The sequence below is a fragment of the Paroedura picta genome, chromosome 9, assembly GCF_049243985.1.
Source record: "Paroedura picta isolate Pp20150507F chromosome 9, Ppicta_v3.0, whole genome shotgun sequence".
Taxonomy (NCBI): domain Eukaryota; kingdom Metazoa; phylum Chordata; class Lepidosauria; order Squamata; family Gekkonidae; genus Paroedura; species Paroedura picta.
The window spans coordinates 62,442,663-62,461,806 of record NC_135377.1 but is presented as its reverse complement, the minus strand read 5'-3'; the positions used below and the strand labels follow the sequence as shown (position 1 = coordinate 62,461,806).

General features: G+C 42.3%; 1 protein-coding gene across 2 annotated transcripts in view; it reads left to right on the top strand.

Moving 5' to 3' along the window:
• Window positions 1-19,144, top strand: part of E2F3 (E2F transcription factor 3) — a 34,485-nt gene that overhangs the window by 8,748 nt on the left and 6,593 nt on the right. For both annotated transcript variants that reach the window (XM_077353036.1, XM_077353035.1), the window contains exons 2-4: window positions 13,378-13,489; window positions 15,993-16,212; window positions 18,343-18,501. In XM_077353036.1, coding sequence (XP_077209151.1) covers window positions 13,378-13,489; window positions 15,993-16,212; window positions 18,343-18,501 — 491 coding nt within the window. The remainder of the gene's footprint in view (window positions 1-13,377; window positions 13,490-15,992; window positions 16,213-18,342; window positions 18,502-19,144) is intronic.

The window sequence follows — 19,144 nt, the reverse complement described above, 5'->3', positions numbered from 1 at the left end:
ACACTCTAATCCAAGCTTTCTCAACCAAGTTTCATGATGGCCCTGGAAAGGTTTCCCCAGTGGGTGGGAGTTAATTAATTTTTACATATTTTAAAAATTTGTTAAATATTTATTGGATAATATGACCGTATATGGTCAAGTCAGCCTGTCCCCGTCCCCCCCTGACCAATGTTGGATATGGAGGGGTGTGGGAAGGGGCGAAGCCCCTGATGGACATGTACGCACCTATGCTCCCCAACCATATTCTGCACAATTGCACCATTTCTGGAGTTTCTCGAAGCCTGAAGAATGTTTCAGGGGTTTCTCGATGGTAAAAAAGTTGAGAAAGGCAACTACTATACCAGGGATTCCTAACCATGGTTCCCGAGAACCCTGGGGTTATGCAAGAGTTCCCCAGGGGTACTCTTGTAGCCTTTCCCAGAAGTTCAGGTTTCTGCTGACATCACTAGACATTACTGGAGACCACTTCTCCTGTAGCTCTACAGGTCTAGTCTCTTTCTCCACAGTCAAAAACAGTAAATGATCAATTGATTGGCTGGCTCCCACATCTTACTCCCGTGCCCACTTGTCTGAAGGGGCATGCCACCATTTCTAGGATTCCTTAAAGCTGAAAAAATATATCAGGAATTCCTCCCCCGTTAAGGGGTTGAAAAAGACTGCACTACTCCATTAAGGCTTACATCTTTTCTCAGAGGAGTTGCTGTATTAATCGGATACAGCAAGCACAAAAATTATTGTGATCTCTTGAAATGCTAAATTTTAATTTTTTCAAAGAGTTTAGCAACCATCTCAAACTGTTTATTCCCCTTGTTCTAGATGTAGTTCATGTACCATGTTTTGTGCTGGTAGTAACTTTTCTTTGTTGAAAATGCTTTGTAGCTTCTAATTAATTGGTCTGAAGCTTGCTATCCATTTGGACAAGTGTCTTTCATGATAGGCAGCCATGCTTGGTGTAGTGGTTAGGATGCGGACTTCTAATCTGGCAAGCTGGGTTTGAATCTGCACTCCCACACATGCAACCAGCTTGGGTGACCTTGGGCTCCCCACAGCACTGAGAAAACTGCTCTGACCGAGCAGCAATATCAGGGCTCTTTCAGCCTCACCCACCTTACACGGTGTCTGTTGTGGAGAGAGGAAAGGGAAGGTGATTGTAAGCCGCTTTGAGACTCCTTTGGGTAGAGAAAAGTGGCATATAAGAACCAACTCTTCAGTAATATCAGGGCTTTCTCAGCCTGACTTACCCCACAGCATGTCTGTTGTGGGGAGAGGAAAGGGATGACGATTGTAAGCCGCTTTGAGACTCCTTTAGGTAGAGAAAAGCGGCATATAAGAACCCACTCTTCTTCTAGGCAGCATTGGCTGGGGAACTTTGGTACTCCATCAAATAGTTTAGGGGTTTGCATGGTAGTTAAACAGTAAAACTAAGGAAGATAGTACTGACTATTTTTATTAAAAGATGTTCTTCCATACCATTTATGGAGGAATATTAATGCAATGTGTACTTTTGCATGTCTGGTTAGCTGGCTTCTAGATGTAACCCTAGGGACACTAAAGATTTCAGAGGGGTGAGAGTTCTTGTGTCTCAGAGGCCTCCTCTGTTTACTGAAATATCCTTGGGTTTGCTTTCCAAAGCGACACAAAGCAGCTAACATCAACAGAAGAAATATAGCTTAAATAAAAAGCTTGACCAGTCTTTGTTCCAATGGACCTGTTTATCCAAGAGCCATGGGCTAAAACCTTTTACCATTTAGACCAGTTAAAGGCTATTGACTGATTGACTGATGTTGTACCAAAAGGTTCCCATATTTGATCATACTCAAGCTTCATACCTAGAACTAGAAGGGGGGAACCAACTCTCACTCCAGATGTTACTGCCATATTCCCTCCCTGCTGGTGGTCTTTTTAATTGATGTGAAATATGCGTTTATACATGGGAGTCAGAACACAAGAGAAGGTGTGGTTCTTGACCTTGTTGCTGAAAGACTTATATAAGAGAGAAATAGGATGTGCTTATTACCTAGTACTATGTTAAAAAATGAGAAGGGCTGGTGTTAAACCTCCTTGAGAGGGACTGATTACCAGTAGAAGGTACAAAAGACCGGTGAAATAACTGCATGCAATTTTGTAAACTGGGAAAAGAATGTATGAACCAAGACACTAAATGTCTGGATCTTTTTTACTTGGAAGTGAATCCAGTTGCCTGGGATTCAATGTTTCCATAGTAGTTTGTGGTCTAGAGCAGTGGTCCCAACCCCCGGTCCGGGGACTGGTCCCGGTCCGTAGATCAGTCGGTACCAGCCACAGCTCCTCCTCGTCCTCCTCCCCAGCTGCTGCCTCTGGGGCTGCCCTGCCACTCTGCTGCCAGCTCACCTTTGTTGCTCTCCAGCGGCCGCCATGGCTGGAGCTCCCCCTCAGCATGGCACTGCGCAGCTGCTGCTGGCAGCGGTCCCCAGCAGGCGGTGGGAAGTCAGGGGCGGCGGCGGGAAAGCAAGTGGAGCAGGGGTGACATCCCTCGGCAAAAGACTACCCCCCTCCGGATTTCAGTAAAATTGTCAAGCGTTGACTGGTCCCCAATGATAAAAAGGTTGGGGACCACTGGTCTAGAGTTCCAAGAAGTCGTAACCAACTTGTGGTGACCCTGTAAGGTCTTCAGCGCAAGCAACAAACAGAGATAGTTTGCCATTGCCTACTTCTTTGTGGCAACTCTGGACTTTGGGGGTTCCCATCGAAGTACTAACTGAGCCTAGTCCAATTTGGCTTCCAAGATCTGGTGAGATTGGATTAGACTGGCTGACCCAGGTTAGGGCTCTTACTAGTTTGTTGCACCCTCATTTGGGACTGAAAAAATTGCTTCCTGTTCTATATGCTGGAACCAAGGTTTTTGGATACAGTAGGCAAGAGGAAGTCAGAGATGGTTGTCCCAGTAAGGGGTAGAGGAAAGAAGAACTGCTGCTTACTAAGAACACATGGAAGAAGATTTACTCAATATTTATAAAGAGGCTTTGTTCTGCAGTGGAAGCAGAGGAAAACAGGAAAGTTTTACAGTATAGTCTTATGTAGGGTTTTCCCAGTCAAAGCCTTTTGCTTTCAGTTGGTTTAGATTGAATTAACTCTACATAGGATTACCCTTTTTGTCTCCTCAATATGGTGAAGTTTCTCAAAAAGGGTGCCAAAATGAGGTACATTCTGATTTTACTATAATATTAAGGTTGCTAGGTTCTTGCTGTAGGTAGATTTCCTGCCCCTAGTTCCCATTGCTTGCCACAGCGCTGGTAGCTGGCAAGAGAAAAATAATCCCTTTTTGACAGCATTGCATCACTTCTAGGGAAAACCCGGATATGATGTCATGACTCTCTGGGAATTACCAGAAACTTTGTGGTAAACTCAGTAGCATTCTTATGTTATCCCTTGAGACATCTGCCAGTTGCCTGGTGACCTTCCTTCTCATAGTGTGTTTTATAATTTCGGTAGTCTGTTTCAATCATGTTTCAATTATGAAGATGTATAGAGATTCTTAAGATACCACATAAAAATAGAGAAACCTGTTGTCATGTATTTTTAAATGCCAGTTTACATGCGTGTTCTTCCCCACTGGCACTGTGTGTATACTTTGTACCTGAGATGTGCTAAAGCAAAATGTAGCCCAAGTACCTGTTTGTAGTATTTTGTTTTCTGAAGAACACTGAGAAACTCAGTTAATCCTTTCAAAATACAATGCTTTCACTGCATATTGGAGCGCATCACATTTACCCGTATTTGCCGGCATATAAGATGACCCCCCAACATTTCCACTCAAAATATAGAGTTTGTTATATTACATTACAGTACCTGTCATTGTCACCATTGTACGGCCACAGCGCCTCTGGCCCGCCCCTGCATCTCCCTGTGACTGGCACTAGTGCTCATGTGCAAGCTTTGCGTAGACAAGGGGCGGGCCGGAGCGCCACTCCTTTCCACCGAGCAGATTGGGCCAGTCATGCCGAAAAGGCTGGCACCCCTGTCTCGCTGCTTTTGTTCGCCGCAGCCACGCTGATGACCCGCCGCGCTGGATACCGCGCAGTACTGGATGGTATGTAGAATGAGGTGGGCGGGCATCGGGAGGCCACTATGGGCAGCTATGTCTATCCCAACTGAAGTGCACCCGGCGTATAGGACGATCCCCCCACTTGGAGGCATGTTTTTCAGGGGGGAAAAGTAGTCTTATACGCCAGCAAATACTGTAGATGTCGTATTCATGAAGTGATGCTTTCTCCATTTCATAGTAAACAAATTCTGCATTATCAGGTAAACAATTTCAAAATTCAGTACACAGTTTATGAAGACCTTTTGTTGGGTTATCTCATAATAAACTTCCAAAGCACTGCTAATCTCTGGCTATATGTAACATATATGCTTCCTTAAAAAAAAAGATTTTTATTATGGTCAGTTTTTCCTAAATGTAATTCCAATAAGGCTGTAAGTAACCTATTGCTAGGTTTCCAAATGCACTTACTAAAAGAGTAATTTACTAAAACATGCCCCTTCCTTGGTTTTTCTGTGATGTTTCTAAAGTTTGAAATTGTTAAGAGCTTCTGTTCTTAGGATTTTTACTCTCAGCTAATAAATGGGATGTAGTAGCCCTACTAGTCCAGACTGATCTTGGAGCTCAGAAATGGATAAGGATTAGTACTTGGATGGAAGACCACCAAGAAAGACTGAGGCTGCTACTCAGTGGAAGTCTGCTTATCTCTTGTGTTGAAAACCCCATGAGATGGAACTTCATTGGGTTTCCATGAGTTGGTTGTGATTCAAAGGTGCGCTTCACTTTTTAATGAGTAAATGAGGCTCTTGCTGACTAACGGCGTGAGTAGAATACCTGAACTCTTGATGCCTATAACTCTCTTAGATTTTCAAATCTTTAGAGCAGTGAATTATGTTGCCGAGCCAAAAGCTCTGCTTGGAAGTTAGTCATTTGTCACAAAAATGCTTTGTTTCCCAGAAAAAGGGAAAATATAGCCATAGTGCATCTCTGTTATTCCATCTACTTTGCACTGTTCATTTGCTTCTTGGAAACAGTTTCATGTTGGTGTCTTGCTTACAAAGGAGTTAAAATCTACACTGTTTAACACCCTCTCCAAAAAAACAGGTTCCCCACCTTCCCTACATATGATTTTGCTTACTGTCAATTAAACAGAAGTGTTTGCAATAAATGTTGTGGGAAAACAGTGAAGGATTTGATTCCCCTAGGACATCCATCTCCAATGAGTTGTCCATGGACAGCTTGTATTAACTAATGTGAACACGATGATACCCACTTTCTCCTTCTCAAAAGGATATTTCCCCCATAAACACAGAGGCCATCCTGACTTGCTCTTCCTTCTCACTTGAGCAGAAGGTAAGAAGAACCTGGGACTTATCACCTTTGTCTGCAGGGAATGCCCAGCTAGAAATAGCTCCCCCTTCCCTCACCTCTTAATGTTTTGTAATTGTTCCTATGGCAGCCATTTTGTAGTGGCATCCACTACCTTATCTTAAAATTCACAAAGTGCCTCCAGGCTCAGCGAAGTTATTATTGAATACTTCAGTCAGTATCAGCTGCTCTACCTCACCATTACAGGCAATATCTCTATCTAGCTCTAAAACTGGAAAATATTTAGCCACTAAAGAGAAATTAAGTGCCTGTCACATAAATAAAATGCTTGATATGTTCCACTTCCATTAAAACAAGTGTTAGATTAAAATATTGATCCAGCTATGTTAATTTTTTATAATTAAATACATATTTTAACATGAGTTTTCATTGCTACTGAAATGTACTTATTAGCAGCTTCTATAAACTCTGGTATTACCTGTGAGAATATTTAAAATGTGAGCATCTTCAGAAAAGACAGGGCAGGTAGCCAGGACAGGCACCAGGGTAGAGGCTTTTGGATTGTCACAACGTTTAATTCCCATCCCAAGGGTGATTCTAGTATCTGGGCTCCATATATAAACACTGTCTTTGTTCCCAAGGAATTCCTGCAAACTTGCCATAGCATTCTGCCAAAAGGTGTGCTTTAAAGTGTGCCAACAAGAATAACCTACAGTTAATCAGAACTGTGAGATGGAATATGTATTTGCTACACTGTTCTGGGAAATCATTATTACGTTCCCCGGCTTCTCCAGTTTATGTGGTGTTGATTATAAAAAATGCTAGAAGATGACGACATGTGTTTCAAATGCTCTAACTTCTAGAACTGAAACTTGTAGTAAGGAACAGGGATTTCAGTTTGAGTCATGGCAAAGCTGTTAAAGTGAATATCCTGCCTCTAGAATATCTGTTGTACTTGAGCGGCCATTTTAGATACATTTTGAGTTTTCACAGTCCTTTAATGGTGGCCATCAAGTTATAGAAGGCATCACTTGCTAAACATCTTTTAGAACCTTTGGGCAGAATTTTAGTGATCCGAGTTGTATGTACTTACTTTATTTCTATCTTGCCTTTATCTCCAGTGAACATCCAAAGCAGCTTACATTATTCTCCTCTCTTTCGTTTTACTCTCAATGCACCCGTGAGGTAGTTTAGTTAGTGTGTGAGACTGGTCCAAGGCAAGGTCATCCAGCAATGCCAGCTTCCAGGTGGGACTTGAGGTTCCTCCGGAATTAAAGTTCATTTCCAGACTACAGGTCGCCAGAAGAAAATGGAAGGTGTCCAGTATAGTGTCCAGTATCCCATTGAAGCCCCTGTGCTCTCCAGGCTCCACTCCCAAATCTCCTGGGGTTTTCCAACTTGGAGCGGAAAACCTACCCCCTCGCCCCCATACCAGTGGCCAGAGCACCTGGGAGCCCTTCAGCAATGTTTTGCCAAACCTGGGTGATCCCAATTCTAGTCATATACTGATACCACTGCACTACACTATCACATGTCTTGAATTGAGAATATATATTTTATTCATTTAATTAAAGCAACTGGCTAGGTCAGAATCAACCCAAGTTCCAGAAACAGCTTTTGAAACCTCTGATGGTCATAAATAATTTCGAGATCAATACGTCAGTAATGAGTCTGCCATTCCAGGGTAGTTTTCTACCTCTGTGTTAATGATATCACTGCAATTTAATTATGGCTTAGTTACAAAGACTTTTCACTACACCTAGTTACTTTATGACTGTAGAAGTATTTGATGACTGCTTTGCTGCCTGTCCTAAAATTGCTTTCCTGCCCAGCCAGAGTTCAAATACACTGCAATTTATTCTGTTCTTTTATAAATTCAGCTACCTGTCATTACTTTCTCGAGAGACGAGTATGGGGAAAGTGGAAACTTTAAATCTTTCCTATCTTGCTGTTTCCTCATGGTGGGGTCTTTCTCAAGGGGAGTGGCTTTTATCTGTGTGGGTGGGTGGGTGGGTGGCTACCTGCAAGTTTCCCCAACTCCAATAAAAGCTTGGCATGACTTTTTGAGAAAAGGGCAAGAGAAGAATGGGTTAATATCTCCTCTTTCCCTATGCTGGCCTCCTTAATAAAGGAAGCCCAGGCAGCTGAATTTCAAAAGAAAAGGAGAAATATTAACACTGTCATGATGCTGTCTAGGTAGTCTAGTATTTCACTGCCTTTTTGAAGCATAGTGTACCCCGCAGGATTGTGAATATTAAAATAACCTTACATTATCCTGAGCTTGGAGGACAAAATGTAGGATACAATATCCTGCTTAGAATTCTGAAGTTTTCAAAGGATGAAGGATATTGGCCATTGTAAAGCCTGAATGTGTCTGATAATCTGAATCGTTTGTCTGGTTAAGCTTTGACTGGCTGAGCAAGATGATGCTTGAGTAAATAAATTAGCTTCTGAATCTTCTCTGTGATGATGGGGCTTCCATTTTCCATTCATAGCTGATGTTCTGAGTCACCACTAAATTGGTACAGTTTCCTTGATGCAGGTTGCCACAGAGCTAGTATTTCATTTTTGATGGTGGATTTTTAAAAAAATGTCATTCAGAGAACTACCCACAAGCCATAGTTAAGATGTGCATATTGTCTTTCCCTTATTTCACCGGCAGCCAGCTCAAATTCTTAAGATGCTAATAGTACTGGGAGATGTTTACTGCCTTTCTAAGGATGCACCAAAAATAAGAAGGTAGATAGAAATATTCAAAAATCAACTCAAGAATAAACAACCAATCCGGGTATATAGGCCAGTGATACTTTTGATAGAAGTTTATTAATTTTTTATTTATTTTGTTTTTTGTACCACCCTCCATACAGTTCTGGGCAGTTTACAACAGATACAACAGATATAACAATCATAACATAACTATTTAAGCAGGAACATTGACACAGCTTTGGGTTGGTCAGAAACTAAAGCAGGTTCAGTTTTCACTTTATTTCCAATTCTTCAAATTCTGACGTTATATGGCTTGTAATCCTTGTTTCAAATTACAACATACTACTTCAGATTCCATTAATAATAAAGTGCATTACAATTGTGTTTCCTAAGGGATTTCTAAATGCCGACTAACAGACCCTCAGATATTTTCTCGATATTGCTCCAAATCCTTTAGGACAGGGGTAGTCAACCTGTGGTCCTCCAGATATCCATGGACTACAATTCCCACGAGCCCTTGCCAGCATTTGCTGGCAGGGGCTCATGGGAATTGTAGTCCACAAACATCTGGAGGACCACAGGTTGACTACCCCTGCTTTAGAAAAATTAATTGTTATGTAGTTGCATGTTATTATTGGAATCTGAAGAATGTTCTAATTTGAAAAACGGACTACAATCTGGATAATTTGTCAGAATTTGGAGAATTGGAAATAAAGAAATGAGAACTGAACTAGCTTTTGCCTCTGAGCTTCTCTCAAAAGCATCAGTTGCATTACATGGTCTATAAACACAAATTGGTTTTAGTTTGCATTTCTAAGGAGACAAAATGCCACACTCATGGGATAGATTTCTAAATGCTGATGCCATTACTTTGGAGTTCATAGCTATATGCGCAGTATATGTGATGGATGATGTTATCCGTTCAGTCAAGTCCGACCCTCAGCGATTCTATAGGAAAGTTTTCTCCATTCGTCTCTGTCAATGACCGCTTCTTTCAGTTAATTCATGGTCATCCCTGCGTCGGCTTTGATCGTGACGAGCCAGCGGATCCTTTGGCGACCACATTTCCTTTTGCCGTTGACCATGCCGAGCATTAATGATTTTTCTAAAGAGTTTGATCGCATGATGTGTCCAAAGTAAGTAAGTTTTAGCCGTAATATCTTGCCTTCTAATGACATGGTTGGTTTGCTCCTCTCTAAAACTATCTTGTTGGTAAATTTGGCTGTCCATGGTATTCGCAGCATTAGTCTCCAACACCGTAATTCGAAAGCATCTATTCTCCTCCTGTCTTCCTTCTTCAGGGTCCAGTTTTCACATCCATAGGTTGTTATGGGGAAGACAATGGGATTGACTAGCCAGCACTTTGTATTAAGGCTGATATCCTTACTTTTCCATATTCAGTTCATGCCTAACATTGCGTTCCAGCCCAGTGTTATTCGCGGTTTGATTTCACAGCTGCATTGACCACTTTGAGTGATCATAGAGCAATTGCAATGAGTGTCCTTGGCCATTCTTTCCAGCCTTAAAAAAGCTCCTTAAATCCCTCTATCGTATACATTTGTCCATAACAATCAAGTTAACTGGTGTATGTTGGCTTTGTGCTGACCACAGTGATGTGAGCCCCTAAATGAACTAATCTTTATCCATTGTTGGAATCCATGGGTAGGTGGTGCTTCTATTTAGTCAAATGTTGAAGACTTGAGCTTACCTGACCTCATTAAAAAAAATAATTAGGCAGCAGAGCTCTTCAGTACAGTAGCTGCAGAATATACCATTTATAAGGGATACATGACTGTATGCCGTGAATCTGTCCAGCCATTGTTCTCTCTAGCTCTGCAATCTTGTGCACAACTCTTTCCTGGCTGTTAACCCAACCACAGGTGCTAGAAACTGAAATTAAGTCTTCTTTTTTTCAGAGCTATTGTTCGTTTTACCCCTGCCTTGGTAAACTGCTTCAGCCTTCAAAGAAGCTCACATGTTTTAAAAGTTTAGCAGCATCTCAGAGCAGTACTTTCCCCTTAAAAACGAATTAACAATGACCTGCATAAAGTATATTGACGTGTGTCAGACAAACTTTTTTCCTACTGTTCTATAAGCTTTCTTACCCTTATATACAAATTTGTGCTTTTTATGAAAAGTATTGTCTTCACTGGTGTTTGTTGCTTTTGTGTTTGCTTGTGAATCTATGCAATAGCAAGGTGCATCACTGCTGACGTGTTGATATTTCATATACCTTGCTTTTATTTAACTAAAATTCCTCAAGTTTGACAGGTTGTCCTGCAGAGTTGGCTTGTTAGAATGTAGCTGCTCTCAGGACTCCAGTTCTCTTGCATGGTGAATGTAGATATCCTTTTATATCTGAATAATACCACTTGTGTGGTTTGGAAATAATGCAAGTATCAACAACTACATCTGTCCAGGGCTTGCAGAATGTTTATCTCTAGCTGCCATATTAGAGCTTTTTAAGTGTCTTGGAGCAGAGGAAACCTGATGTGGCTTGCCAGGAAGTAATATACTGCGTTTTCAGCTGAAGTAACTTTGGTATATGCAATAAAACACCAAAAATACGATGATGCTGTTGGCCACCTAGGAACTAATAATCATGCAGAACTGGGAAGATGCTGAAGGGTCTTGGGTAAATCCCTTGTCCCAAAGGCTTTCTCCATGGTCAGTTTGATCTCCTCTGGGCACCAAGGCAGTCTTACTCTCAAAATTTTGAACTAGGGAATGAATGGTTGCAAGCAGTTCCACATGATAAACATCAACAAATGGATTTAACTTGTCACATAAATCTGCCAGAGGTAGCACAGTTCCTCAGGGCCTGGAAACGGAGCTCTTCCGACAAGGTTCTGGTTGGGACCAGTGAGCCAACAATATCTACTGGACCCTCCAGAACCCCCTTCTATCGGATATGCCTACTGGACGTGCCATGGAGCAATTTCGATCTGACCAATCTGCTGGGTTATTGTCAAAATGTTAAATGGTTTAAATACTGAATGATTAAATGCTCAGTGTTGTTGATGCTGATGCACTTACTGAGTTTGTGTTGTATCTGTTATATCAGAGTCATGTTTTCTGTGAACCATCCTGAGCCACAAGGGAGGATGGTATAAAATGTAATAAATAAATAAAAGCATGGAAGATGGCTAATGGAATAAGAACAGGCTTTGGCAGGTTGGTTGTGTAGACCTATTTTTTTAAATCAGGCAAAATATCAGGTCCCAAATGTGATTGTGGTGCAGCCCAACAAACTATTTTCCATCTGTAACAGGAATGTGAACGTTGTGCTTTCTAGGGAGATGTGACAGAACTTCTTTGTACTCTTATCAGCTGCAATTGAGTTGATTTAGAACATAGATGTTGGTATTTAGGGGGATTGCCCAATCTGTCTACACAAACATTGTGCTTACTTGGTGATATTTATATTACATGCTTCCTGTGTGTTACTCTGAGAGTAGACATGAAGGATACGCAGCCTTCTTGTGAAGAGTTGCATCAGTCTGCTGTTGATGGCCCCAGAGCAGGCATCTCCCTTGTCTTTGCTGCTTTCTTGCTCTCTCCCTGGCAAGACGTTGAATAACCTTGTGCATCTTACTCTCCCCTGAGCAGCAAGCCCCATGCCAGGGAGAGAACAAGGGTTCTGAAGGTCACACAAAGTCAACAGTGGTGCAGAGAGACAACCTTATATGCTGGCAATAGTAAATGCGAAAAGGATCTGGGGGTCTTAGTAGACCATACACTGAACATGAGTCAGCAGTGTGACTCAGTGGCCAAAAAGGCAAATAGGATTTGGGGCTGTATTAAAAGAAGTATAGTGTCCAGATCATGCAAGATGATGTTACCCCTATACTCCGCTTTCGTACTGTATTCAGTTTGGGGCATCACAACTGAAGAAAGATGTACAGAAACTGGAGTGAGTCCAGAGGAGGGCTACAAAGATGATGAGAGGTTTGGAGACCAAGTCATCTGAGGAAAGGTTCAGGGAGCTTGGGAGAAGAAAGGGAAGGTGACTGTAAGCCACTTTGAGCCTCCTTCAAGTAGAGAAAAGCGGCATATAAGAACCAACTCTTCTTCTTCTTCTTAGCCTGGAGAGAAGACGACTAAGAGTTGATATGATAACCATCTTCAAATACTTGAAGGGCTGCCATATAGAAGATGGAGCAGAAGTGTTTTCTGTTGCCCCAGTGGGTTGAAATTAATTCTAAATAATGTTCTGTTAAACATCCAGAAGAAGTTCCTGACCGAGTGGTTCCTCAGTGGAACAGGCTTCCTTGGGAGGTGGTGGATTCTCCATGGATTCTCCTTTGGAAGTTTCTAAGCAGAGGCTAGATAGCCATCTGACAGAAATGCTGATTTTATGACGTTAGGCAGATTTTGGGCAGGAAGGGATGTGCCAATGTTTGTCTCTTGTGGCCCCTCCTTGCATACCCAGGGTATTGCTAATAGTTGCTGTGGGGTGTTAGATGAACTTTTAACATTTACATTATATCATATTTATATACCGCCCTCCCCAAGGGCTCAGGGCAGTTCACATAAAACAGAAACAGTACAGATAACTTAGGTTAACAATAATAAAGTGGTAACAACAAGCAACATGGAACAAGTCAACTCTGGGAACCAGCAGGAACAGGAAGAGGTGGTCACTGTGGGTGGGCAGGTAGTTGTAAGTTCCTGCATTGTGCAAGGGGTTGGACTAGATTACCTTGGAGGTCCATTCCAACTCTGTGATTCTATGATACTCCAGAAATTTAAAAAATTGTGATAGTGTTTGCTGTCAAGTTACAGCCAACTTACAGCAACCTTGTAGGATTTTCCAGGCAAGAGGCTAACAAAAGTGATTTGCCACTGCCTGGCTCAGTGTCCTGAATCTGCTATTCCTTGGTGGTTTTCCATCCAAATACTAGCCAGGGCCGACCCTGCTTAGCTTCCAAGATTAGGCTAGCCTGGGTTATCCAGGTCTGTAGTTAACCGGCAATTGTTTGAGTGTATGCTGAGGAGAGAAAAGATAGGAAAAACACTAATTATGTGGGTCTTTTGATTAACGGTTATGAGTTTGCTTGTCTGCAAGCCATGGGGTGAGTACTGCTATGCAGAAGAGTTCATATGCCATTAGGAGTTTATCCTGTATAAAACAGGATTTTACTCATTAGGCATTTGCAGCAAGCTAAAAACATGCTGCGGTGTCTGGGAATACTTTAGTTGTTGGGAAAGGTTTGTGATCTTTTTTTTTCTTTTTTCTGGTCATCCAAACTTCTGCATCTTGAGTGTAGTCTTACAATGTTGGTGTTGCTCTTCATAGGGACACTCTCCTGTCTTTGCAGGCGAAACGAAGACTGGAACTAGGAGAAAGTGGCCAGCAGTTTCTAGCTGAAGGGTTAAGAACACCAAAGGGGAAAGGGCGAGCTGCAACTAGAAGCCCAGATAGTCCAAGAAGTAAGTAATGCTTTCAACTATATGCAAGGCTAGCTTCTTAGATCTTTAGCATTTTTGATCTTCTTAGAGAGTTTTAATCTCAAATGAAACAAAGATAAATCTCATCTCTTTGTAGGGAATCCACCAGTACTTAAGTCAGCATGCTCAGTGTATACTTAAGTGTCACCAAACTGGTTGGATCTGCTCGTAATGTGAGGGAAAATTAGGTGTTTCTCAGAAGTTTCAGCTGTGTATTGTTGTGCTGTAAATGTTACAGCTGCTGGCTTGTGTATTCTGTATCAAACAAAATGATCAAATTGGGTGCCAAGAAGAATGAAATTCTGCTTTGAGCTTGTAGGGATCTGCACAGGCATGTCTCACCCTGGGTATAATTCTGTTTGCAAGCTCTAGGATGGCATATAACATTTTTAAAAGTTCAGCGAAGATAGGGATGGGAAAGGGGCTAGAACGGAATGTTGGTGCTGCCCTGGATACCTGCATGCAATGGGACTTCAAGAATAGTTAGAATTCACGACAGAGGGACCTCCTCGACATATTCGAGAGCCTTTTTCTGAATTTGTTTTCAACTTCTGCAGCAATAAGGGCTGGAAATGTGTGTATTTTTTAAAGATGATATACTGAGATGAGATTCATCTCTAAATATCACATTTCACACTTGCACACAGTGATCCCATTGCCATGGTTCTAATATCTTGGTACCGGTGCCTTCTAGAGGTCGGTGCCAGAGATGTCATGCTGAATGCCCAATGCAAAAAGAAAAAAAGAGTGCTGTAATCGTGACTCTGAAACGATAGAAATAATGCTTCCAAAAGTACAAAATAATCATTTATAAAGTACATAATGACTAAACAATATTGTAAGATAGTGTATAATAATACAACAATTCGACAAGTGTAATACAAAAGATAATCCAGGCAACAGTTCAACAGGTTAGTTCCAACTGAAGTCCAAACGAGGATCTGGTAGTCTCCCGTTTTGCAAGGTGGTTTCTACAGTGGACCTAACAGAAGTAATAATATTAACAAGTTCCTCAAGGAAATAAAACATTGACTTAGAAGAATTCTCCCCCCAAAAACTAATTTCTTACATTAATTGTGCTTTTTCAAGCTGCACCAAGCCTGTTCTATGATCCAGGGAAGGATCCCAAAAGAATAAAAAATATAGCTTCCTTACTTTCTAGTACTGATAAGCTGATAGTACACAATTTGAAACCTCTTCTGAAAGCATTATTTTACTGTATCTATGCCTCCCATTTATTCAGAAAATCAGATATATGTAGGGAATGGAAAGCAAACTCCTTAGGACCCTAATTAGAGCCTGGTGAGGTTAATGTAACACTCTGCTTACAGATACTGTATAATTTAAAGCAGTGGTCCCCAACCTTTTTATCACTGGGGACCAGTCAACGCTTGACAATTTTACTGTGGCCCGGGGGGATAGTCTTTTGCTGAGGGATGTCGCCGCCGGCTGAGACCCTGCTCCACTTGCTTTCCCGCTGGCACCCCTGACTTCCCTCCGCCCACTGGGGGGCACTGCCAGCAGCAGCTGCGCAGTGCCACGCCATGGGGGAGTCCCAGCCATGGCGGCTGCTGGAGAGCATCAAAGGTGAGCCGGTGGCAGAGTGGCAGGGCAGCCCCCGAGGCAGCAGCCAGGGAGGAGGATGAGGAGGAGCCGCAGCCCGGTACCAACTGATCCACGAACCAGTACCGGTCCCTGGACCGGGGGTTGGGGACCACTGATTTAAAGTGCCAGGAGTTTGATCTACTTCAGCATATATGCCCAAGCATTCCTCCAGTTTTGGGCTGGCTTTCCTCTTTTGTCTTTCCCATCTCTTGTTCTCCTTTACTTGGCTAAGAAGGAATCAGGCCCTTACATCTTGATTTCTCATGTGCCTCTGTTTTTAGTTCATGTGAATTAGTGGTAGTATCATCTGAGAGGCACAGAGGAAGGACCAAAATCATGTCCAGGGAACAGTGAAGTCTTGTAAAAATAATTAAAAAACTACTATTTCCCTCACGTTCTGCCTGTTAAGGTAATCTTGTCCAACGCTACATTTAGTGTGACAACAGCAAATCCAGGTCCCCCACAGACAAAGTGGGGATTTTTGCCTACTTGCGGAATACCCAATGATGCAGGGAGGTATGGATTTGTTAATCAAAAGAAAAAGATGGGATACCCAAGTTTTTTCTTTGGGAAAAAAAACTTGAGACACAAGGAAGTACTGAAAGAAGCTCAGTTGAAGTTGAAGGAAAGGTAGAGAATAAATGGGTCTCCTTAAGTTTCTGGCATATTAAAGAATACTGTATGAGGAGATTTTGGGAGTACAGGTGGATAACAAATGTGTCCCCTTTCCCACAACTCTTCTGGGTCACTAGCTTGTAGATGTCCAATTGAGAATTGTCTTGCGTGATCTGCAGTACAACATACAAAACAGTTTTGTACATTTTTTTGTAAAAATTCAGATTACTATCAGGATTTTAATTCAGTTTTTTTTCCCTTCAAGCTCCAAAATCTCCTTCAGAAAAGACGCGGTATGATACCTCCCTTGGTCTTCTCACCAAGAAGTTTATTCAGCTGCTTAGCCAGTCCCCAGATGGTGTTGTAGACCTGAACAAAGCAGCAGAAGTCCTTAAAGTACAAAAAAGAAGAATATACGATATCACCAATGTTCTAGAAGGTATCCATCTCATTAAGAAAAAATCGAAAAACAACATTCAGTGGATGTAAGTATTTTTTTGTAACAGATGACAGATCTCACCATCATATCTGTGATGACTAAAATTATATTTAATTGAGTCTGGAATTATTTACTCAGTGGAAGCAACTTAGATCTAATAGACATAGCGATAGGCATGAACTGCACTGCATTTTTGTGGTTTGGTTTGTGTCCAACCCACAAACTGATATGAACTGGGAGGTAGATTTGTGAACAGAACTGGTTTGTATTTTGGTTGTGATCCCTGCTTTCTGCTCACTGCTGGGTTTTGTGGGGAGCAGGAGCTTCCCCCATGAAAAGCAATGGAGAGCAGAAAGCAGTGGTTTAAATGGCTCAGAACCATTTAACCCCTTGCTTTCTGCTCTTCACAAACTGCCATGAGCTGCCTTTAAATTCATAGAAGCTTATGGTGATTCTTCAGTTTGTGAACATTATTTTGTGAACCACAAATGTGCAAAATTCTTCACAAAATTTTGTTTGTAAGCTAGTTCATGCCCTCCCTATTTAGGAAGACCTAATCTATCACAGCAGTGTGTTTGCTGTGTGCTGGGGGCCATCTGAAATGGTGTCACCATATATTTTGCTTATGTCTGGGGATCTCTGAGGGACTCATTGTGCCCAGACCAAACTTGCTTATCTACAAAATATGCACTGAAAGTAATTAAAGCTCAGAAAAAAGTTGTACCCAAGGGGAGTTTGGGGCAAAGGCATTTTAAATGTTCCATAAGCCTGGTTGAACTTCGAATGATGATAGAGGGGCTCAAGCCTTCACACACCCATCCCCTCGCATTGTTTTCCTGAGCCAAAATGGCAGGGTGAGGGGCAGTAGTTTGCTGATCTTTGGACCTGCCTGTGCACAGAAAAGCTGTCAAGAAATACAACGTGTAGCTTGTCTCTCTCCTTGGTGCCAGAGGTGGAATGCCGAATTCGATCAGATCTTCATGATTGTTGTTTGAATATATAGCACGTTGTACAACTTCTTTCTGGACCTTAATTCAGAATGCATGCTTAAGTAAAGCCTCTTGCATTGCATAGACGAGTCCAGAAAGGAACCACGGGGAGGAAGGAGGCGGTGCCTCCTCCCTCATTTAACCCTAGATTTCTAGTCATGTCCACAGCACAACACAGTAGAAAGCTGTTTTTAATCCTAGGGTGGAGGTTTGAGGTTAAAAGACTGATTTGTGGCACTGGAGGTCACTTGCATTTTCGAGTCTATTCATAGTGTGATCCTAAGCAGTATTACACCCTCCTAAGCTCATTGGCTTCAAGAGGCCTTCAAGGTGTAACACTGTTCATGTGTGTACTGTCAGGGAACTAGTGGCTGATATGCAAGAAGCCCTCACAGTTCATAACTTCTGCCGGCCTTTTTCAGCCTTTTGACCATGGAGGTACCACTGAAATATATTTCAGGCTTCAAGGTACCAGGACATGATTTCAGCTGGCCATTCCTCCCCAGATGTCAGAGGAGTCTCAGCTGGCAAAGCCTTAAATGTCTGGGGCACGTCCCCTTTCAACCCCCTTCAGGCCAGTCATTGACCACTTTGGGAGGGGTGGGTCAACCTGCCTAAATACAGGGAGAATTCTTTTTTTAAAATTAAAAACGTTTTTCTTTCCTCTTTACTTGGAGTCAGAAACAGCAAGCACAGGGTGGGAGAGCTCTCCCAGTGGCCATTTTGAGAACCCCCATGCCACAGTACCATGAAAGGGCCTCTGTAGTAGTGTATGGTCTCACGATACCATGGTTAGGAAACCCTGGCTCTTAGCTACTGTTGTGTGCACGTATACATGAGATGAACTGATTTGATCCAGAAATGCAATGTATATGAAAGTAGCATAAGCTAGGTCATGAAATGTGATTCAGCTGACCCTTGGCTAAAAAGGGAACTTAACATCACAAAGGCCAATCTTGTACTTTCTTTTAACCTTAAAATTATCTGTTGTGAAGTAAAGACATTGGATAAAGAACGGAGAACATATTTTATTGGGTCTGAAGTCATAGAACCCCCTTTCCAAGACTAAGTGAAGAAACACCCCACTGTCTGTCACCAAAAGGCCCTAGAGAAGTAATGGTGCTCTCTACGTTGGGCAACTGGGCTTCAGGAACAGGTCTGAACCATCTGCTCATTTTGTTCTTTAGGGGCTGCAGTCTTTCTGACGACGGGAACTTGTTGGCACATTGTCAAGGCTTGTCTAAAGAGGTAACAGAACTCAACCAAGAAGAGAAGAAATTGGACGAGTTAATACAAAGCTGCACCCTTGACCTCAAGATGCTAAGAGAAGACTCTGAGAATCGGAGATATCCTTTATAATGGTTGAGACTAAATTCCTAAGGGAAATGTGTTGCTTTTGCTAGCATAGAAAGATGTACTGCCCAGATGACTTCTGGCACACTAGGGTTTTGAGTGTAAGTGAATTAAGTGATACTACCAGTAATACAATAGGGAAAAGATTTATCAATATGTTACTATCTGTTCCACTATATATTTTTGATAAGGCCTAGGAGGAGAAGCATGTCTCATGGCGTAAGTGTCACTCAGTGCTTAACACCTACTCAGGGTGGCTGTCCTGCTCCTGAGAGCCTCCTCCAACCGGCTTGCCTGTCTGTCCTGCGACCAGCCAGTTACCTTCCATCCCCCACCCCTGACCACCCCCTCCTCCTTCCACTTCCCTCTGAGGCTTGGAGGCTGCAGATCCCTGCTGCATGAGAGCTGCCCCTGATGGTGAATTCCCTAACACCTGCCTGCAGCCTTTCCAGGTCCTAGGGGGAGGGGGAGGCCATCCGCAGAATGCAATGGCTAGTTTTAAAATAAACAGAAGAGGTGTCACTTCTAAATGACTGGTGGAATTCTAAATTTGGTGAAAGAGAAGCTTGCAGCTGGGAGCTGGAACTATACTGTGTATCGTATGAAGATCTGGAGCTACTTCTGGCTTTATTTTGT